A 23075-nucleotide genomic window follows, 5' to 3' on the forward strand; every position below is an offset into this window, starting at 1 on the left:
CGCACATAGCTCGCCAGGTTTTTTCCCATCACCAATCCACTCTTCCCCTCCTTTTTTTTTCTTCACTCCCCTTTGCTGTCCCCACCCCAGATTCCCGTGCAATTTTCCCCAATCCCAAACACTTAATTGAGCAATTGGGATTCCTCACGTGTGGGCTGATTTGTAGTTTGAACACGTGGCTCATTCAAAAAAGCCGGAATAGCGGTGGATTTTTTTTCTCCCCCTTCTTCTTCTTCTTCTTATTCTAGGCTCTAGACTTAGAGGCGGGCGCCAGCCTTACCGTGTGTGACATTCTCTGTCTCTTTGCCAAAGGGTTTGGAGGAAGACACAAAGTAGTTTCTCCTCCTTTTCACCCAGCCCGCCATCGTTTGGAGGCACGAAATTAATAATTGAGCATTTATTTATTGCGCGATAGAGACAGAGGGGCGAGGGAGCGCAAACGCACTGTGAGGCTGCCAGTTTAAATCTATCTGTGGCTTGAACGACCGGGAAGCACGCCACAGCCACTCCGTAGTAGTAAAGGCGATTTAGGCTACTCTAAACACTGCACATCCGCGAGAGCAAATAACTATCTCTCCCTCAGCGCAAAGATTGTCCCTTTTCGGCGCAGAACATGAATAAGCTATACATTGGCAACGTGAGCGCAGAGGCGAGCGAGGAGGACTTCGAAACTATCTTTGAGCAGTGGAAGATTCCGCACAGTGGTCCATTTCTTGTCAAAACTGGCTATGCGTTTGTGGATTGCCCGGACGAGAAGGCTGCAATGAGGGCCATCGATATTCTTTCAGGTGAGAAATGTTCAGCCACAAAAGTGGGATTTAGAAAATACGCAGCGCAATTGTGTTCAGATTGCCTTCTGAGAAATGCATGTCGCCCTGTAGGGTGGGGGTGTATCCAAGCAATTCTTTCTCTCACACAACCTTTACTTGGCCTTTTGACACCGTGGGCTCAAACAAATAGCTTCCCCCGGTTTGAGTGAATTTCTGCTCGTGTTATTTCCCTGAGTGTAGCTTGGTAAAATGGTCGGGTAAACACAATCATGAGGATGAGAGAATACCAAGGCTTTCTGAACGCAGGTTCTGTGTGCCGTTCAGGGCAGTGGGACGCATAGGCAAGCGGGGCTGTGGACGCCGTAAAGTGAACCTTATTGTGGGGCTTTTGCCACACAGCCCACTTTGGGGACTGGGAACAGAACAGTGTGTTGCTGCTTTTAGCAGTTCCACTCTTATCCAGGTTTCAAAGTGTAGGCCTTCTCCAAGCAGCCAGAAACTCGCTACATTGTGAAGCCATTTCGCCCATGCTGACACACCAGGTGGTTTAATTGTGTTGGTCAAATGTAGGCCAACTAACTGAGCCACACCACAATTTGCTTTTGTATATTATCCACTTCGTCCCCTGGTTTGTTAAAGTTAAGGCTGCACACACAGGACGCAATTTTGCGTAAACTCGTCTGATATTTTACGCATTTTGGCGTAAACGTGAGGCTCATTTTTGTCCTCGTGTTGTATTAGTGCCTCGTACACTTTCAACAATTTGCCTGGCTAATATCACACCATGCCGAAAATATCCACGACACTGCCATGTCTGCATGTGTCTGCTTGGATATATATTTTTTTTAGTACAGTCCATAAAACGAGTAGTAAACACTAACCTTTCAAATGCATTCCCAAAAAGCACGAAAGCCAGGCCTGTGTGAGGGGTCAAATGGCTGAATGGAATTAAAAGTAGCTACATTTTATTTACTTTTTTATTTTTTTGTTTTCTAGGTAAAGTTGAACTTCACGGCAAAGTTCTGGAAGTGGAGCACTCGGTCCCTAAACGTCTAAGGTAGGTCGAGTTTTATCATATAGTGCTTTGGTTCAACTCGTGGGAGCTCAAGTGTGTTTTTTTTCCTTCTCACTGTGGCCATTTTCTCCAAGAAGGCTTTTCATTATTATTTTATTTTTCCAAGTGATAATGCTGGAGGTGTACGTGCATGTCGCTGCTGTTAACTGGTTGTTTTCGGAGAAATGTTTTTATGTATTTTTTCCTCAATGCTCTGGGGTCAAATAAAAGGGGCGTATGGCGGTGTACTCCCTCCTCTCGCCATGACTGTAAGGGTTGCTCCTATAACCGGTATGCATTTGGATTTTAACCTGCACATGCTTGTATTTTCTCATTCGCACCATCCACTGCTGTGTGTGTTTTTTTGGTGGTGGTTGTTGTTGTTGTTGGATACGCACAGTGCTTGATATTGTAATTTTCGAGCTGAAACGTCAGGGCGACTAGTACAAGCCCTGAGTGTGCAAGGCTTGAAATGTGTGCAAGGCTGGATTTGAGGCGTACAGGCCTTGTGGAGTCGTCCATTTGAGAAGGATCTGCCCGTCATTCTCCGTGTCTGCCCTGCGCTTCCGCCCTCCTCAGCACATTGTGCTGCTGTTGCATGAGATGACTCCCAAACGCGAGTGCAATGGTTGGCTTTGGGGGCCCAAGTCACGAAAACCCCCTCAGTTTCCTCGTTAGAGCCACACTGGTCGGTTGCTTTGAGTGCAAGATTTCCAAAAGTGTGTCCAAAATAATTCCTTGTGTTTTTCACGCAATCTCCTCCGTGCACGTAAAAAAAAAAAAATATCCTGTGCGCATTTGACACTATGTGCGTATTTTCGTTGGTGACGCCATTTGGTGACAATTAATCCTTGAATTAATTCAAATGCCTCTTGCTCGTTAATTGGTGTAATTATTTGTAAGAGGCATTCCACGTAAATATGCGTTGTTTGGCTTCTTTTACGTTTGGATAAACGTGTTTGTTTTTTTTACGCAGAGTGAGATTTGAAAGCAGAAAGTCGTGTGTATGTTTTTAAACTAGAACACGTGGCTCAAAGTAAATTAGAGATATAATAGCGAGGCATACAGGGGATTTTTTGGAGATCTTTTACTTGAAACGTATTTTCCACCTGAGTATCGTGGAGGCTTGCCCTGGCTGTTGGTACTGTGTGAATTGTAGCTTGGATAAATAAACCAGGTTAGCTCCACGAGATTATTATTTTTATTTATTTTATTCTCGTCGAAATCTGGAGACCTTCCTCCAAAATGCTCCTCATCACGAAAAAACTGGTGACGTTGCTGTCTTTTTAGTGTAGCCTGCCATGTTGGCCATGGCAGCAACAGAGTCGAGTTTCAGCCACACTTCAAAAAAGTAAAAACGTGCCCTCCCTTTACAACATGGAACATAGCAGTAGTCAATGGGAACAGTATTCTGAGGATAGGCGACACACACACACACACACACACACACTCTCACACATTTGAACACTGGGGCCCCCTCTTTGCATTCCAGCCTGCAAATATCAGCTGGGGGCTTGGCCAATCACCATGGCTTAACCTTTGAACCTATCAGGAAGGGGAAGTGCTGTAGCAGACTGGTGTGGCGACACTTTGGGGTTCATAAAGACAGGACTACGTAGGGCGATCCGCTGTGGAGTCTGGGATTTCACTTTGACGTAAACTCCACAAAAAAAATTAAAGATTTTCATGTATAATTAAAGACAAATTGCCATTACTGTAACCAAAAGCCCACCAAAATGATCAGTACTGCATTTAGCAAAAACACGATCAATAGTGACTCCTGAAAATATACTTTACGTATTAGTATATTGCAACAAAATTAATTTAATTGTAAACCCCTTCTCTGCAGATACTTTACAATACTAGTTAGTAAACCTTTAGGCTTCTACATTTAACTTTGCCTGTCTTCTAAAAATATGTAGTGCTTTGCTGAATTTAAAAAAAAAAAATCTGCCATTTAAAGCTGACACCCACACATTCCTAATCATGTCCTGTGCTTTTATGTATTTATTCTGAGGAAAGCATGCATGTTTTTCAATAGGAAGTCAAGCAGTAATCAGATTCTTACAGGTGTGTCTACTTTTTAAACAGCCATTTTTTGCACAATTGACATAATATTGTGAAATGGAAATTATGTCAACTTTTGACCTTGTTTTTTTACAAAAGTGTATTGATTTGTGTGTTAGTGGAGCTGTGCCATATTAAATCCATTTAGTGAACAATTGTATATTATATATATATTTTTAAAATTCACTCCTATTTAATTTAATCCATAATTATAGGGCAAGCTGAGTCTCAACAGTGTCATTATTGTGTAGACTCTGACTGAACGTCCTGGTTCAAATTGTACTCCTTGTTGGATAAATCCAACATTGTAAAATCACCACATGTATACGCGTCACATGTACAGGAAGGAAAAAAAATGGCGTAGCTATAGAAGGGGTGGCCCCATGTGTGTGTTGTGTGAGCAAGAGGAAGACGGACGTTAAATATACTGTTTTCAAACAGGCACAGCTTAGATTTTTAAAAAAATTTTTTTTTAGAGCACATGTAGTGTTCCAGTTGTTCAGTGAGTGTAAAGTTTTAGTACTTCTGCTTTTATTTTTTAATGTACCTTTAAAAAACCCATTAAAAATATGATCATTAAATTGAAACAATAGTGTAGATCGTATCAGGGTTGTTTATTGCAATAGCTCTTGAGTCTTGATAATAAGAATTCTGGGTCATGAGGTCACTGTGGGGCCCCACCTGCAAAAACGGGGGTTTGGGACGGAGACTTGGGGTGCCAGAGAATTATGAATGTGGCCCCTTGTTTGACTCAGACTGCAGACGAAGGTTTCTTTGACTCCTCCTCCTCCCTCTGGGCTCAAATCAGAATGGCATTGTACTTTTCCCCCATCTCGTAAAAATATATGAAATTTCTGTGTGACCAGGATGTAAAGACACAAATGTGAAATGGTCTTTGCAGAAGTTCTAACAGCTCATATTGAACTCTCTTTGGTGTGGAGTTCCTTTTTTAGAGAATTTCAATCTATCCAAATGCAAGTGTAAATGTAGCTTATTGGATGCCCGGTGTGCATATAAGGCCTGTGAGAGGGCAGTGGAAACCAGACTGTGTGGAGTTCAGTCATTCAGAACCTCTGCATACTGAATAGTCAATGGCTGTGGATGGGCGTTGAGCACAGATCTCGTGTGTCCCACAGTGTCCACAGCAGTGCTGACGTAGAGCGCTTCAGTACAGTATGGGAGTGCTGTTAAGAAGTGGAGATGAACGCAGGTGTGGTGCAGTGTCATGCTGCTTGGCGTGTGATCCCTCTGGTGGGTTTTCCTGCATGCGTGTGCTCATACGTGTCTCTACAGCCACTTGTGTGCGTGATCTCCACTGTTTGGGCCCATAGGTCTCAGCTGGGCGGCCGTGGAAAAAGGGGCCAAATGTGTAGAATGTTGGTCCATTTTGAAAGTAAATAAGGAGCCCGGCCTCCTCCTGGCCGTCACATGACGAGCCAACCCCAGTCACTCCTGGTCCTCCCCTCCCTTCCCCCCCCCCCTCCCACTTTTAACCCCGCTCTACATGTTCCTGTCAGTGGACTTGTCCGTGTCCATGGCAACAGGGCCCCACCCCCACAGGGCAGAGAGGGCCCTTGTTACCCTTGCCTGAAACAGGGCTAGTCCCCCCAATACCACACCCCACTCACACACACGCACATGCACACTCATATATATATACACACACTCCTCCCCAAATCAAAGGCTGGGACTAGGGAATGTATACCACCCACAACCCCCACCCCACCCCACCACATACCCTGGCTGACTTCTTATGTGTGTGGAGCTATAGGTTAATCCGACTGGAAGTGCTTTGTACATTTGCACATTTCGCGTGGTGTTCCCACCGCAATGCAGAGCATAGGCTACAGAATGTGTGGGGAGAAGGGGGCTAGATCAGCCAGGAATGGCACAGCGGGCTGGAAAGGGCTGAAATTCCTGCTGGAAGTTGTTTGGGAATTTTTCTTTACAATTTGGCCATTTAGAATTAAGTAGTTTCCTAATATCTCATGTTAAATATATTGAACTGCCGTTAGCTTGATTCTGGTCGTAGTGGCTAAGCTGAGGAATTCCAACTATTGTGGCCCTTGGTGCACACGTGCACTACGCTTTCCTGTGCATATATGGTTGAATGGAATGTTTTAAATCCCCCCCCCCCCCCGCCCCCCCACCCTTTTATTTATTTATTTATTTTTTCCATGAACGCAACTTCATGGTGTAAAAGGTGACTTGATGAATGCTGTGTGTTGCAAGGGGTTTTCTTTGATGCATTATTTATTTATTTATTTTTTTGATTACAACACAACCATTAACAGTGGGGCAGTTTGTACAAGTAGATGAGCTGCATTTAGACATCATTTAACAGCTCAGTGAAGCTTGAGGAAACGGGGGAAAAAATGTGTGTAGTACAACTCTTTAAGGTCCAGATTTTACCGACGTGTCTCCGTCTAATAAGTTTGAATCGTCTGCACATACTGCATGTGTTTCGTGCGGCGTGAATGTAGTGCTGACAGGGTTGGGGTCAGGGTCTGTGATCCTACATTGTGTGTGTGTGTGTGTGTGTGTGTGTGTGTGTGTGTGTGTGTGTGTGTTCACGCTTCAGCTCTCAGCCGTATGTACATTTTGTTCCTGTAGGTTCATGTGTGTCAACATGGAATGGACTTTGGAGTGGCCTTCACTTTTCTCACATTTACTATACAACAATCACATGCAAGCAGACACTTGTGAAACTCTGACTCATTGATCCACAAGTTCCATTGTGTGAGTGACCTCCACAACTGGCTCAGTATATTCATGCTGTTGTACACAAAACATAACTAAACTGGGAGCCATAATGCCAAAGGAATGAATTGGGGATTTCTGTCCTTGTTGTTTCTAGTGACAGAGCACAGCAGCACCATTGTAACCGCTAGTCTCCACTTGCTTCTGCTGTATGCACACTCTCTGTGAAGAAGCACGCAATTTTGACTCTTCCTATTTCGTGTGACGTGGCCAGCGGAGGTTCCCTTTGGTTCCCTAAACCACCTGCACCCCTTTCCCTATTTTTGATACAACTGCTGGATGCTCCTGGATAAGTGTGTGTTTCTGTTTGAAAAGAGTAAACCTGAGCCATGCAGTGGTTGAAACCTCATCATTAAATGCTATGGGGCACATGCTTGACTCAAAGTCTGCAGACATGACATCCAGATACCGTATCTTTTTTCCTTTTTTCAATTTTTTAAAAAAAAATTCCCCTCATCTTGTTGCATCCTACCACTCCTTCCTCCCGCTTCCCGGTCCCGTTTCTCTTCCCTATCTCATTCTTTGCTCTCTGCGCGACACAGTTGATTTGTAAGAAGGGTGTGGTCTTTCTTTCTTATTTATTTTTTTTAAGCCTAATTGTAGTATTGAGCACCCTCACCCCAATTTAGTCCACTGAGTGGTGAATCCGGTCGCCCGCCTTTTTGTCACTTGTGTTTTTACACATGGTGTCGCGGTACACCTGCTGAGTTGGGAATGGGATTAAAGAAGTCATATCTTCACCTTCTTTACTGTGGTCGCTTTTAGTAGGTGGCAGAGGGAATGAAGACCTGTCTTTCTATTTATTTGTTTGACACCTTTCTGTCAATTGTATCATTATGCCCTTAATATTGTCAGCTATTAACTGTCTTTCTCTTCTTTTCTCTCCCATCTTTCTCCCATCTACCTTCATCAATTTCTTTTCTTCTCTCTCCCTCTGTCCTCCTTTATCCATCCCCCACCCTCTTCCTCTCTTGTTCTCTCTCCAGGAGCTGTAAGCTGCAGATCAGGAACATCCCGCCTCACATGCAGTGGGAGGTGAGTGCTAACAGGCTGCTAACCGCTTCCAGGGCGGGGCACCATGGGGCAGCCCAACTGGGCTCTCGTTTAGTGGCCTCTGGAGTCACCTTGCCTCCCTTTGGGTTTCAATTGAGCATGCACTTGATCATTCGTTTGACTAGAGCTGCAGCTCAGGCCATTGGAACGTAGTGACCAGTGTGCATAACTGTGACTGGTAGAGCAGAAATGGCTGCTAATGTCACCAAACAGTTGACAATTAACAGGGCAAGACTGATTTCATTTTGCTTTATTCTGTGAACATTTTATGTACATAGGAGCTTGGGAAGGCCAGGATAAGTGCTGAGGTTTTATCATACAAAGACACTGGAAAAATTTCAAAAGATTTCATGAGAGCAGAGTCTCTAGATGATTTTGGCTGGCTCGCGCACACAGGAGCATATCATTTGTAGCCTTATAATCCTACATTTGTTGGCTACCTACAAGCCATGTAGCACGAAAAACAAATGCTGTTGATTCATGTGATGCTCGGGAACTGATGTACTTGAATGGGAAATGTGACTTAATTGTGCTGTCATGTCGTCTTTCAACAGTGATCACTCGTAGTAGTTTGAAAGCCTTTTTTCGAACCATGTGTTTCTTTGCATGCATATGAAAATGTGTGGAAATGAATTACAAACAAATTGAGTTTTGTCTGAAGGGTTCTGAAAGATTCATGCAACATGGTGCGTTTTACCTGGAGAACCCAAGTGTGCAAGTCCTCATATGGTGTATGGGACATTTAAATGCACTCTTTTTTTGTTTTTCTTTAAGAGGGTCAGCTGATTTGTTCAAAACACTAGGTTGTATTTTCCTTTGGGTTTCATTTAACTCTGGAAACTGGGTGATTTGAATTTCTTATGCCAGTGTTTCTTTGACATGCTGAGGCTGGACAAAAAAAAAAAATCAGCAATTTAATGCAATCCCTTGCAGAACCTCTGCAACAGATACATTTGTAGTGATTATTATGGCAGAGGTTTTGAGTCCGTCAGTGGGGCTGATTCAAATGCAATGAAATTTAAGGACACAATTGTGCTGGACAATACATTATAAGGTGTTTTTATGGGCAGATTTAACTAAATAACACATCACGTATACCACAGTCCATAAATGCCACCTCAACTTATTACACATTCCTGACACTGTTGACAAAATACAGCTGTGTAAGCTACAGAGGCACTTGTTTCAGGTTTACTGTGCTATCACATTAAATTATACAAGTGTTTTGTTTTTTTTTTTTGCTTTATGTCTATCTGTTGCTACATTTATATACAAACAGTTTAAAGCTAAAGGGTTTACGTTAAGAAAATTAAACTAAAATAAAAATTCATGACTTGCTGTTAATCAACTCTGACATGAGTTATATACACAACTACTCCAACACAGGTAACTCAAATTGCTTGAATTATTTGGCGTGATGTTGGATTAAGCCTGGGAGGGAACGTTGGTATTTTAGGGAAAAATGCCCCCCTACCCCCCCACAAATTTTCCGTGACAAATTCTTCCGCTAACCATGTTCGAATTGATCATGCAAAACTGTCCACAGTTGCATAAGTTCACCGAATGTTTTCAAGGCAGATTTCTACAGAGGATTTTAGACTGAGCTGAAGCAGGCAAAGTGACGTTCAAAGTCGGTGTTAAATCTCAAATGCAATCCACTTTTTTTTTTTTTTTTTTTTTTTTTTTGTGCTCCTTAAAGAGCCAACATGCAAAAAGCTGTCATGTAAAAATGAATAACATCAGGAGAAAGGGTGAGCTGCAACATGGTCAGATTTCAAGGCCACTGCCTGATTAGTGTAAAACTAGTGAGTGTTGAGCAATAGTCGCGTGTGTGTGTGTGTCATACATTTCATGTCTTTCTTTCTGTGAATGTGATAAGCATTGAATTTAAAACTTATCTGTATTCAGTGTCCATTGCACATTTTGCTTTGATTACTCATCAGTCTGCTGGTCACACGTAAAATTATGTAGACTTTAAAAGTTGCCAGTCAACCTTAAAAATTGCTTTTAAGCTTTTTTTTTTTTTTTTTTTTTTTTTTTTTTTTTAAAGAAATCATTTGTGTCGAACTCAGAATTCCCCTGCTGACTTCCATGTGGAATCTCGTGGTGTTTCCAGAGCTTTACGTGACTTCCCCCCGCAACCCCCTCTTTCTGTGCAGGTTTAGCTGTGATAGCGTGTGCTTGTAGTGTAGAATTTAATTTTCTGCTCCATAAAGACTATAGAAGCCTAATGACAACGTTCTTATTGAATTGCACTATTGTTCAGTGCTATTGTGAAGTGTAAGATTGTAAGGTTGTAGTACGTGGCTTTAGATTTCAGCCTGATTCACTCACTGTGATCAAATGGCTACGGACAGGCTCAGTGTTTTGTAATGGTGGGCTCGCTTTTGCCTACGCATGTCCCTCACAACTGCAGCTCCAGATCCACCCATGTTCCTAGTATGTAGCGAGCCAGCTATTTGCTTTCTCAATAAGGTGACATGGAGATTTCTCACCCCTCAGAGGGGGATGGGTGAGAAGAATGGAGGAACAAGAGTAGAATGAGATCTTTTGATGCAAAGGCCTTGCATGTATCTTATCAGGTAGATAAGATGACGGGTCACGGTGTGCGTGTGCCTGTCTGTGTGTGTGTGTGTGTGTGTGTGTGTGTGTGTGTGTGTGTGTGTGTGTGTGTGTGTGTGTGTGTGTGTGTGTGTGTGTGTGTGTGTGTGTGTGTGTGTAGCCCTACAGCAAGAGAATGGTGGTGAGAGTAGTGGCGTGTTCACAAGCTGTAGTGGGTGGGTGGGCCTGGAACTGTTTCCCCTTCCCTTCCATGTGCGCCGATACACAGAATGTGTAGCATGAACTCGCACCCCTCCCCCAGCTGCTGCTTCCTGCTGGAATGTACCCCACCCTTTCCTGAATGGCCTGGATTCCCATTGGCCAGGCGTGCTGAATGGACAGCCGGAGTAGCCAGCCGGCAGCCAGCAACTCTTGGCTTCAGGGAACTCATATCAGCGCTGGACCATCCAATGATGGGAAGTGAGATGGCAGGGAGGCGGGAGGTTGCTTGGTTGGTGGGTTGGTGGAGTGGGGGGGCAGGGACGCAGTCTTGTTGGCTAGAAAGTGGGGTTGAGCTCTTGGGGGCGTGGCCTTGGGTTCAACTGAGCATGGTCGGAGGTCTTAGCTTAGCTTAGAACCCTTGCTCCCCCTCTCGCCAGCGTTTGATCACATCTATGAATTGAAATCCTGTGGTTTTCAAATTTGGGGAGGTGGCCAGCTTGGCGTGACTTTCTTTTGGATGCATTTGCAAAATATATCTATTTTTTGTTTGCCATTTTTATGTATTGTTCCAAAAATACTGGGGATTAAAATTTTTTTTTTTTTTTTTGCATGTATTGAAAATGCCTGCCTGTATTTTAAAAAATTACACACTATAATAGAGTAATAATGGATTTCTTTTTCTAATTTGCTGAATTTAATAAAAAAAAAAAAGATTCAATTTAAATGAGTATGTATTGTTCAAAACCTTACTTTGCTATTTACAAAGACTTTAAAATAGAAACGGTATCAAACTTGCTCAACACCTACAGCACCGTGCACCAAAGTGCACTTAGGGGAGAGTCATAATTTGGGCTTTTACAGGAAGGCAACAAATTTACCCACGTAACTCAATACTGAACTGAGGGGGGTTCGGAATTAATGGAGTGTGTCCTGGCAGTGAGCTGGGCTGGTTCCCATGGATGAGCTTCTTCTCACTAACTGGATCAGCTGAAAACCTTCAAAATCGCCAAGAAATCGTGTCTTTTTCTTCTCCTTTTTCTCAGGTATTGGATGGTATGCTTGCTCAGTATGGTGCAGTAGAGACCTGTGAACAAGGTAAATAGACTTTTGATTAAGCTTTATGTCGCAAGTTTGTTTAAAATGTGGTTCCACCAACTTGCATTCAGAAATTCAGTACTATTGCCATACAGTCTATTATTTTAACAAATGCACAATTGCAGGGTTTTCAAACTAGTTAATTTGTAATTTTTTTAATTGTGTAAAAAAAACAAAAAAAAAACAAAACATCCCAGGGTAGTACATTGTCACTGACAAAGCGAGAACTCACTCTGTTTTGTGTTCTCCCACAGTAAACACTGACACAGAGACCGCAGTAGTCAATGTTCGATATACAGCCAAGGACCAGGCCAGGCTGTGAGTACACACACACACACTCACACACACACATATGCACACAGTGTGTTCACGTCATTAACCTCCATCTCATCTGTGTTGCTGATGCTGATCTGTTCGAGTTTTTTTTCTTTTCTTTTCTCCCAGCGTTCTCTATAGGAAACGACATCTACTTCCTCTGGTGTTCTTAGAGTGCACCTGATTTCCTCCTTCCAAAAACCAGTCTAGTTTAATTTGACATGCAATGATGACTGGGAGGGGGTGTGTGTGTGTGTGTGTTTGTGTGTGTGTGTGTGTTTGTGTGTGTATATACATATATATATATATATATATATATAGGTGTGTGTGTGTGTGTTGGAGAGGGAGGGGGGTTAAATTAGCCATCTGGTGCCCCCTGGTGTACATGAATCGTACTACTATGTTGCGCTCTGCACAAGTGGTTAAAGGAGTCTCGAGGCATAATTTATTGATTCAGTAAAAAAATCTAAATCCTTTAGTCTAACAGAGGACACCTGTATCAAGAGTGATGCCAAGATTAGATTACAGTGAATTTGTTGTAACTTGTGACATGTGATTGCCACTGCACCAGAGTTTGTTGGACATGTTGCATTTGGTCCATTTTTCTCATCATTCAAGACATGAACTGCATCAGTTTGGACTGAAGTCTTGTTTTTTGTGTCAGCCTCTCCACTCCTTTGATTCTCCTATTAATACGGGAAATAAATCAAATCTGAGTCTTTATTGATGATCTCAAGTGAAATTTGTTTGGCAGTTGAGCCAGTCAGAGCTGTTCACTCCATGACTCCTGTCTAGAAGTCTTCCTATGCTGTTAAATCTTACCCACTTAATGGCAATCAAGAATTTTTCAGAGGCTGACGCGCCTTCATTGTCTTCAGGGCGATGGAGAAGCTGAATGGATCTATGATGGAGAACTATGCCTTGAAAGTGTCCTATATCCCAGATGAGACGGCTGCACCGGAGGGTCCTTCAGCGGGGGGCAGGAGAGGCTTCAACGCCCGCGGACCACCTCGCGCCGGCTCTCCGGGTCTGGGTGCTCGGCCCAAATCGCAGTCCGAGGTCCCGCTCCGCTTGCTGGTTCCCACGCAGTTCGTAGGGGCCATTATTGGCAAGGAGGGCGCCACTATCCGCAACATCACCAAACAGACCCACTCAAAGTACGTACACGGAGGTCAGGAATTAAACTGCGCATTGCAAGTGAATGTGTCCCTTCCTGTGCTGCACTGTTGATCAGTGTTGAAGTGGACTGATGTGATCTTCTTGTACTCCAGGATTGACATCCATAGGAAAGAGAATGCTGGTGCAGCAGAGAAGCCCATCACAATTCACTCCACACCTGAAGGCTGTTCGAACGCTTGCAGAACCATCATGGAGATCATGCAGAAGGAAGCCCTGGACACAAAGTTGTGAGTTTTGCCAAAAGTGAACAAGGTTCTTAGAATGTTATGTTGCCAGTAAAGCTGTGGATGTTATGAAGTAGAGTAAATTTGTGAAAGATACATTTTGCCTGACCATTTGTTAAAATTTGGTCGGTGCCAGTGATTTTTATTTTTTTGTGCTGTGGTGCATAGTTTTTTGCTTAAAACTGGCAAAAATTTGTAACAAAAACGAATGACTTCATGGTTCCATCTGTATGTTAATGCTTAAGCCAATAAATACCTTTAAACAACATGTATATAGAATATAGAAAGTCTTGTATGTGAGACACTGAAGCTGCAGACGACAAGATTGCATCTCTCCCCTCTCATATGATCTTTGGCTTTTTGCTCCACCTTCCAGTGTAGCCATTTAGAACAGCAAACATTACAGATTTCTGATGAGGTCAGACATCATATGGTAGTTCTCTGAAGGTTCACAGCATTCCGATAAATGGATACCAGCAGGGCAGGTCAGATCTAAACCCTTATTAGTATTTGCTGAGGCCTTAACATCTCTTCTGTGTCATGCAGCACTGAGGAGATCCCACTGAAGATCCTTGCACACAACAACTTTGTAGGAAGATTAATAGGAAAAGAAGGACGCAACCTGAAGAAAATCGAGCAGGATACGGGGACCAAGATCACAATCTCACCGTAAGACTGTTTGACATCCTCCTATTGATGTAGTTAGTAGTCTGTGCAGTCGATTCAGAAAGGTGTCCGTGTGCATGGCAGACAATTTTAATGTACTAGTATTTGCTGTGATATCAATTAATGCTCTGTATTGAGAGTACTCTTATCATGACCCTGCTCACCCGCCTCATTGTTCTGTCCAGTCTCCAGGACCTGACCGTGTACAACCCAGAGCGGACCATTACAGTGAAGGGCCTCATTGAGGCGTGTGCAAAAGCTGAGGAGGAGATGATGAAGAAGATTAGGGAATCGTATGAGAGTGACATGGCTGCTATGAACGTAAGCGTCTTTAGCACTAACTTAAAAAAAAAAAGCATCTTCAGCTTGTTATGGATAGCTACTGAGCCTAAGTTGACAGAAAATAAGAAACCAGATAACCAAAAGACAGTTTTTAGGAAGAAAATCTGTTATTAGTGTTTATATGCACAGCAGTGATCTGGAAACACTGCTGCCATAGCAGCAGTTTCATATCCTGAATTGTCATGTGAAAGCTCACAAAAAAAACTTTCACAGTGGATCCATAGCTGTAAAATCCTGTTTAAACAGGTTTGTTTTACTGCCTTAATCTAAATAAAAGATTTCACTTTTTGTGAGAAATTTCAACAACATTGAATGACTATAAAACAGGAATATGGAGATTAATATTCAGTGTCAGTTCCTCCTCAGATAACTGGTGATAAGTGTAAGCATGATGTTTACAAGATGGACAATTAATCATATGAAAGAATCAGGAAGGAGACTTCTACTGTGATATTTCCTGAGTTTTAGTAAACATCCCTGCTGCTGTAACTCTGAGGTTGTCCATGATGTTCAGTTTAGAAAACTGAAAACTTTGCACTTCGAATTGTTCACCTGCTGAAAGTGTGACTTTAAATGAATTAGACATTGTTGAGGAGCAAGCATACAAATTGATGCAAATTGTGTTGATAGAAATAATCTCATTTCTCTGCAGCTCCAATCCAACCTGATTCCAGGCTTGAACCTGAACGCTTTGGGTTTGTTCCCCAGCGGAGCACCAGGCATGGGCCCCTCCATGTCCAGCCTCCCTCCTCCTGGAGCGCACGGCGGATGCTCATCATTCGGAGTAAGTAACAGTCTCCGTGGCATCCCGTGCACCGGCTTGCCCCATACACAACATTAGACCGTCCCCGGACTGGTTCTTTTATTTTCTACCTTGGTATGCTGCATCCTTGGGGCAGGCTCGTGAAAACTACAAATTAAATAAAACAAAAGCAGAGATTCAGTCTTTAGCTGCTCAGTTTCATGTTTCTTTTTCCCCTTTAGTGCAGTCCTTATGGGGGTGAGGGGCCATTTTGGGCTTCTATGCTGTCGGCGAGCAGCCAGCCCCTCGCTGTAAGTCACCCATCCCAAAGTGCTTTGCACGGCTTGTGGCTGCTCGCTGCGGGATTAGGGGCTAGGGTTTGCTACATCCAAGTTCTCCTCCAGCTACCCAAATGTGTCCGCACTTCACCAGGTGGATGCAGAGACGCAAGTCCTGAAGGGTCACAGTGTCCGTTAGCGTTTTTTACCAGACGATTTAGTGTCATTTCTGCCAAATACAAAACATTTGTCGAACATGGCGAACGTTTGAGCGGCGAGTACAACATCCTCGGTACCAAAAACCCTTCACCAGATTTGTATGCTGCCGAAACAAGTTGTTAGTGTGCCCTCAGTTGACATATTGACTGGAGAATTGGGTTCAATCCAAAATCAACAAGCACTACTTGTTGTTGCCTTTTGACGAGGCAGCCACCCCCACCTTTCCGGAGCTCAAGTCAGCCACACTCATTAAGAACAAGCGATGTGTTGCAGCAGTCTGTATTAAGGCATCAGTAAATAATCATTTTATATGACATTGCATTATGGAGAGTAATGGCCGAACATGGAGCCTCGTATCTATGTACCACTGTCCACCGGATGCGTTTTTAGTCGGTATCTATTTATTACTAATCTAATGCATGTGGCAAGCAAAGATTGTGGCATTTGATAACAAAATGTGACTGAGAATGTTTTAAAATAATAATTTTAACACAAATGTGGGCAGTGTAAACCAAACCAGGACTGGTTTTTTGAACAGGCTGTGCGTTCTTCATCAGAATTGAGCAACGACCCAGCATTGTTTAAAAAAAAAGAAGAAAGAAATTCCCATTGGATATTATAACGGCAACATTTGCGAGGACAAATATGCCGCTTCTGACAAACTGCCGATGTCAAGCGGAGGGCGAAAGCTCCGGTATCACTTTAAGGATTTATCAGCTTTTGCTCGGTCCACCGTCTGCATTTTGCGCATTGGTTGCCGACGTTGAGCAAATGGTCTGCCGTTACCGTCTGTGTGATCGTGTCCTGGTCACACTGGTACTAAGGTGTTTATACCCAGCAGGGACACCCCGAGTCGGAGACGGTTCACCTGTTCATTCCTGCACTTGCGGTGGGAGCCATCATTGGAAAACAGGGTCAACACATCAAACAGCTGTCACACTTTGCCGGAGCCTCAATCAAGGTGAGTGACGGACAGGCAGTGAAATTCTGAATCTCAATGATAACGTGTCGATGCCAGCTGTCTTCCTCTTGTCACTTGATTGATAGGAGTTGGAAGCGTAAGTGAGGGTTGCTGTTTTTTAATGCCGTGCATCTGCCCTCCTTCAGATTGCGCCTGCAGAAGGAATGGATGCCAAGCAGAGGATGGTCATCATCGTTGGACCGCCAGAGGCTCAGTTTAAGGTGTTGTATCCTCACAGCCAAATAAAAGCACCAGACGCTGGTTAGAAATGAAAGCTTGAAGCAGCACTGTTAAATTTGATGGTAGCAGCTGTTTACTAGGGCTGGACTCGAATATCCGAATATTCGGTCCCGACGGTGGTATCCGGATATTTATTTTGAGATCTGAATATTCGCTCCTCCACCTTGGGATGTTACGGAGTGGACCAAATATTGGGATATTTGTCATTAATAGGGCCTGAATATCTGGAGCCCAGAAACTATTCGGGCCAGCCCTACTGTTTACAAGGATTTCTTGTTTCATTTCTAGTTTTCATTTGAAAGTTAGAGGCTTGCTATAGTCAGCAAAGGAATGTGTTTTGCCTGTGCTTAATTTCTAAAAAAAATAATGGTTCCATTTCTTAAATGCAGCCTGAATAATCTGTACTTGAACCCGTTTGGCTGCAGGCTCAGTGTCGTATCTTTGGCAAGCTGAAAGAAGAGAATTTCTTTGGACCCAAGGAAGAGGTGAAGCTGGAGGCTCACATCAAGGTTCCCTCCTTCGCTGCTGGACGAGTAATTGGGAAGGGCGGAAAGACGGTAAACAAGGACACCGATCCATAAATCACCACACCAGCTGAACAAATTAAAACCAGGGTTTTGCAAAGCTTAACATTATTAAATGTAATTCAACAAATGAAAAAATAAGCTTAAAAATAGAACTTTGCTTACTCGTTTCTTTACTCTTAAGATGTTTGTTTTAATGTCTTTATTGCTGCTGCAGGTAAATGAACTGCAGAACTTGACCTGTGCAGAAGTGGTGGTGCCCAGGGACCAGACACCTGATGAGAATGACCAGGTTATTGTCAAGATCAGTGGACACTTCTTTGCCTGCCAGGTGGGTCACTTAAAGAAAACAAATGTACAGTATCTGAGGACGGTAGAAAGCTCTGGATCTGATTTTGTGGAGGCGCACGTTGTTGCTTCTCAGTCGCTGTTTTACTGAATAGATGACCATAAAGTGAGGTTCTAGTGTGCAGACACAATACTATACGTTTGCCTTTGGCGGTTGTCAAAATGGACCTATGAAAATCCATTTTTTAAATGTAGTGCTTGACTCTTTAAACCAAAGCCCACAAGCAAGTCTGAAAATTACACTATCAGAGCTAGAAGCTGTAAAAAAAAAAAGAAAAAAAAACACTGAATTGTTGGATTTTCACCTTTCCAATGGTTCTTGAACATCTCATCTGTGAGGCGCTGTTCTGCTAGAAAACATGCTCAAATCTAAGTTTCAATAATATTTAAACAAAATCCCTTTCTATATTCTATAGGTCTCATTAAAAATTGCCAAGAAATGAACAGTTTGCACCAGATTCTGTGTTAAAGAAATAAATTAAAAAATAAACGTTTGCTGCTAATAGGGGCAACCATGAAGCCATTCATGACTCAGTTGTGACCCACAATCTCATGACAAGACTGACTTTTCAGCCAAACTGCTGGCTGTTTTTACACAGAGCAGGCTGGAAACAAAGTTGGGAAAGAAAAAAAAAGTATGAGGTAAAACTTTTTTTCCCACCTGTTAACACCTGTAGGCACTTGAAAATGCTGTATTATTCCTTTTTTTTTTTTTTTTTTTTTTTTTACATTTTTGCAGAATAATCCAATAAATTCAACTTTCATGTTTTTTTTTCAACTGTGTAATACTGCACAGGAGACATTTTTGAGTTCTCTCTGCTTCTAGTCATGGTTGTACTGTTTCCATAGAGGTGCAGGACTTCATATTGCAGTGATTTGTTTGAAAAATAGTTTTTAAAAAGACAACAGTGAGTAAAAATTTGGCAGGATTAGAAGACGCCTAGAAACTGCAAGATATTGAGTGTTAATTCAGTAATTCAGCGAGCTCTTGTGTAGTGTGTCAGCTGTTATCTCCTACAGGGTGAGAAGAGCACTGACTGACCATAAGGGCCCATTCATATTTTCTGTGTGCAGGCTGAGCAGCTGACGCACATGCGGCTGCTGATCGTATTACAATTAGGATGCGTTGGTCTGCATAGATGTTGCATTGACCCTTGTATCAAGCACAGAAAAGCACACAAATAAAGACACTGAATATAGCTGCTACTTCCAGATTTGACCGTAGAACCGTGGTAGTGAACATTTCCAAGATGTGCAAGCACAGTGAGCAGACATAGTTCAGGATATCTGGAGAATTTAGAACTTCATACTGTGTTTGGGCTCCTTCGATGCCAAGCATGTACAAATTAAAGCAACTCAAACATCCTGCAGCAACTACTTTAACCCTTCATTGGGCAAGTGATCATTTTAGCAATTTCCGCACACATTAAATATGGCGTTGCTCCCGTCTCTCAGTGAGATCCAGAAACATGTGGTTTTCACCCAACCAATCAGCGAAGATCACTCTACGTTACAGCACACTATATGGTGGCATATGACCTATTAGCAGAGGCCTGGAGCGTATCAAGCTTTCCCTTTTCTCTGAAGTTGGAAAAAGATGCACTTGCGGCTCGGTCCTCTTCCATATTTGCGGTCAAAATGTCAAAACTAGCCATGGTTAGTTGACGCAACCCACATTTTAGGGCTGAGTAGTTGTGCTAAGTGATGATATATACATTTCTTGGAATTAAATATTTTTTTTTTGCCACTGACGGCCAAGGAACCATATATGGTAACATTATTGATTTGGAATTTCAACATGAAAATGTAAAAATTTTGAAAAATGTCACGAAAGTAAAAAGTCTTATGTCCTCCAAAAACATTCTAGGGTTGAATTTCAAAATATTTCAATGAGTGCCTTTCAAAGGGTTAATTACAACTGTTTTTTTTAATGAGTTGCAAAGGTGTGGATGGCCGAGAATCTGCTCACACAGTCTCTCCTCATAAATATTTGTTTTAAGCGCCCCTTCTTTCTCCTGGCACACATGCAGTCGGCACACTTGTAGTGCTGCTGCTCACGGATTTGGGTGGAAGATACCCCAAAGATACCATGGCATCCTTTTAGACTCTTAATTTTATGATTATGTTCTGTGGTCTGATTTAAACATTTTCTCGTGTCGTCCAGCTGGCCCAGAGAAAGATTCAGGAGATCTTGGCCCAGGTGAGGAGGCAGCAGCAGCCGAAGCCCACATCTGGAGCCCAACCTCCACTGCCCCGCAGGAAGTAAAAACCCAGCAGACCTGGAGGAATGGTGACCGAATCTGCCAGAAGACTCGACAGAAGGACAGATGCAGCAGAGTCCAGGGGGAGAATAAGACCGAGGGTCCTAACGCTCATCTCAGGGGTTAATGGTTATCAGAACTCAACCAAACATCCACCCCTCCTCGCCTTACTTGAAGGACTTTCAAGTGTGGCTAATAAGAGACCCTGCGCCTCTAAAACTCCACCCTCTCTGCATCTCTGTGAGAATGTACTTCTGAGGGCTCCCACCAACGTCACCTGCCCTCACATGTACACACCCCTCAACCGCTCTCCTCCCCCCATGGGTGTGTAAATTTTTAGATGATTATTATTTTTTTTTGTTCTCTTTTTACACTAGAAACACAAAGAAGAAATAAGGATCCCCCTCCTATCACCTCCTTGGTGTGGTACTTCAAACATGACAAGATGTTTTGGTTGACTTCAGATTTAGTTAACACCTGTTTTTCTTTTTTAGTGTTTAATTGGTTGATGAAGCTTTCTCATGAGTTTTTTCTGTGGAAAGGAAAAGGCATTGCTATCGAAGGTCCTGGCCGGATCAACAGAGAGGTTTATTTGGGGGGAGGGTTGGCTCAGATTGGGTGGGCCATGATTAGGGGAAAGATTCTTGTTTTAGGACAGGACCCCTGAAAGGGTGGATTATATTGGGCGTCCTGCCCTTGTAATGATAGTGGCATTTTATAAATTCGGATGCATTTTATAGATAGACCTATATACATAGATGAATATATATATATTTAGAGGTGAGGGCAGCGCCATGACTGACACTTAGGGAAATGGTGCCGAACTGCTGCTGCCCAGGAAAACCAATTTAATATGCATTTTACTTAACTACCTCAGGATCAAGTACCTCAGAAGAGAACAGAAAAATGATATTATATATATATATATATACGTATATATATATAAATATATATGGAAAAAAGTTCCTTTCTTTTTTATTTTGCTTTTGTGGTATTTTGTATACTTTATAAAGCTGATAGTCTTTGAACATTTTTATTTTTTTAAGAAAATTAAAAATTTGGTCAGCTGCCAACTGACCTTGCCTTCAACTCTGGTGCTTTAGGTGGCATTGTACATGTGTATGTGTGACTTAAGATGACCCTGTACATAAAGTCTATTTGTACATAGCAGCCCCGGAGCACGAGTTGGCGCCCCCTCAGCTGGCGGCTGACAGGAGTATCGAGAGAAAATCGCCTCAGTTTTTCCCCTGAGGGTCCACCATCTTCTGGGAAAAAAATAATTACTAAACAACTAAGACATGCAAATAATGCCAACCGTACATAATTGCAGCAATGCCATTTAGTTTTGGGATTGACATTGTTATTGGTAAAGGTACTTTAATTTGTCAAAATTTCCTTTTCGCCTTCCTATGAAGGCTGTGGTCAGGGTGCTGCAGGGCGTCCTGTAATGGGTCCTCCCTGTAGCTGTCCTCCAGTCAGCAGAGCATCTGTTTTTGGTCTGTTCTGTTCCCAGGCCATCTGCCACCTTCTTGATGATAGTGTCTTAGCAAGGTCCAAGCCCAGCTAGGTTTATTTTCATAGAGCAAGCTTTGTCAGTTCGGAGTGGCCCTTGTAGCCAGGGCCATCAAGTCGATGTTAACGTCATTCACTGCATGGTGAGGGTAGGGGGAGTCACACTGATAGATGCATATATAATATTTTTTTTTTTTTTTTTGCGCTTTAGGAAAAACGATTAAAAAAAACAAAAACAAAGGACATTCTCTGTAACCCACAAATGTACTTGATGTTTCATTTTGTTGTTCATACAGGGAAAACAAGCCAGAAAAAGGCACACATAATACTGAATGAACCCTGACTGAAAAAGAAGAAGAAGAAGAAAGGAATCCAAAACTTAAAAGTATACGATTTATTTCATTTGTTTCCATGCCGAATGTAAATATGTTGATTGTGGTAAAAGTGCTCGAGTGTATCCATGCTTCCTCAGTAGAACGCCGTCTACCTCAGCTGAGGGGGTGGGGGGTTGTTGTGGCACTAGGCACCCCACCCTGCCCCCACTGAGCGCCAGCGCGCACCGATACCTCAGTCCCCCTCCGGCCCCCCAATATTTCTTTCTTACATGGGCGCGCCTTCCCAACACCGCGCTTAACTGAGGGGCACAAGTGATACTAAAAATTCTCCCCGACATTTCCCCCCGTCCCCCCCCCCAGCTTCCTTCCCTCCTCCTCCAGTTTGTTTTGATCTACCTCTTTAGACACGTATTTGAAGTAGAGGCATTCTTCTATTTGTTAGAATTTACCCCCCAGCCCTCCCTTTTTTTCGCCTCCTCCTCCCCCCTCCCCATGCTTCCCCCACGAGATAAGACTGAAAATTTAAAAATCATGAACTCTTTAGAATCGAGAGAATTAATCGGAAGTGATAAAAAAAAAAATAATAAATTTCTTTTTGCCAGTGTTTATATATGCTCCTTTTTGGCTTAATTGAAACCTTCAAACAGTGGTTATTTCTTTCTGCTTTCTATTTTTGGTGGTGTGGCTTCCATGTATTTGAACTTTTTGCTTGTTTTTTTTTTTTTTTCTTTTTGTGAAAAAGGTCAGATCACGTGTTTGATTTTGCATTCAATAGTTGAGACAAGAAAATACAGTTTTTTTAATAAAGGGCCTGCCTTTTTTGTTCCTGATTTGTAAGACTTCAAAATAGATACAAGTCCTGTCTTTTTTTTTTTCCCTTTTTTTTTTTTTTTTTTTTAGTCTTTCACACATGCTACACTCACTTGCTGACTTGGTAGCTATTTTCTTCTGTTAGCATTTTCTTGGCTGTGTAATGTGGAACATCCTCTTGGTATGGGACAGATATGTGGGACTGGGTCTCTGAGTTTTTGGAAAAGTGATTGAACTTCAGCATGATATTCCCTCCTCCCCCTCTCTGCAACCATGCTTGTGCCCCTTCACCTCCCCTCACACAGCTCCACTTGTCAAATGCCTCTGAATAAAAAAAAACAAACAAAAAAACAATAAAAATTGTTTTGTCCCTTATTTCTTTAATGTCTTTTTTTTTTATAAAAAAGGCAGTAAAGATTGTTTGCTGTATTTGAGTGTATTGAGGTTCTTACACAAAGTGAAATCAATCAGAAGTTGGTCTTGAGCCATAATAATGATATTCAGAGGGCAAAATCTTTGAAACTGCATTGGTAGAGTATCAGTTTGTTGACTGGTTG

General features: G+C 42.6%; 1 protein-coding gene across 5 annotated transcripts; it reads left to right on the plus strand.

Annotated features, from left to right (window-relative positions):
• Nucleotides 1–22613, plus strand: igf2bp3 (insulin-like growth factor 2 mRNA binding protein 3). Of its 5 annotated transcripts, XR_008604125.1 has the most exons (17): nucleotides 1–788; nucleotides 1767–1827; nucleotides 7638–7686; nucleotides 11511–11562; nucleotides 11817–11880; nucleotides 12756–13034; nucleotides 13149–13283; nucleotides 13827–13949; nucleotides 14132–14267; nucleotides 14941–15072; nucleotides 15273–15341; nucleotides 16366–16488; nucleotides 16635–16709; nucleotides 17154–17285; nucleotides 17470–17583; nucleotides 19765–20185; nucleotides 21670–22613. XR_008604125.1 is itself a non-coding variant. In XM_055017795.1 (16 exons), the coding sequence occupies exons 1-16, from the start codon at nucleotides 614–616 to the stop codon at nucleotides 19864–19866; spliced, it is 1821 nt and encodes a 606-aa protein (XP_054873770.1). In that variant the 5' UTR covers nucleotides 1–613; the 3' UTR covers nucleotides 19867–22613. The 5 variants fall into 5 exon arrangements, 4 of the variants coding, with proteins under 4 accessions (XP_054873770.1, XP_054873771.1, XP_054873772.1 ...); XM_055017795.1 differs by having other exon boundaries at nucleotides 19765–22613; XM_055017796.1 differs by having other exon boundaries at nucleotides 16369–16488; nucleotides 19765–22613.
• Nucleotides 22614–23075: the final 462 nt, after the last annotated feature.

Source organism: Amphiprion ocellaris, chromosome 15, assembly GCF_022539595.1.
Source record: "Amphiprion ocellaris isolate individual 3 ecotype Okinawa chromosome 15, ASM2253959v1, whole genome shotgun sequence".
Lineage (NCBI taxonomy): Eukaryota > Metazoa > Chordata > Actinopteri > Pomacentridae > Amphiprion > Amphiprion ocellaris.

Coding starts and splice junctions, on each gene's coding strand:
- igf2bp3 (XM_055017795.1), top strand. CDS start 614: ATGAATAAGCTATACATTGGCAACGTGAGCGCAGAGGCGAGCGAGGAG. Junction 1,828..7,637: donor TCGGTCCCTAAACGTCTAAG/GTAGGTCGAGTT, acceptor TTCTCTCTCCAG/GAGCTGTAAGCTGCAGATCA. Junction 13,284..13,826: donor GAAGCCCTGGACACAAAGTT/GTGAGTTTTGCC, acceptor TGTGTCATGCAG/CACTGAGGAGATCCCACTGA.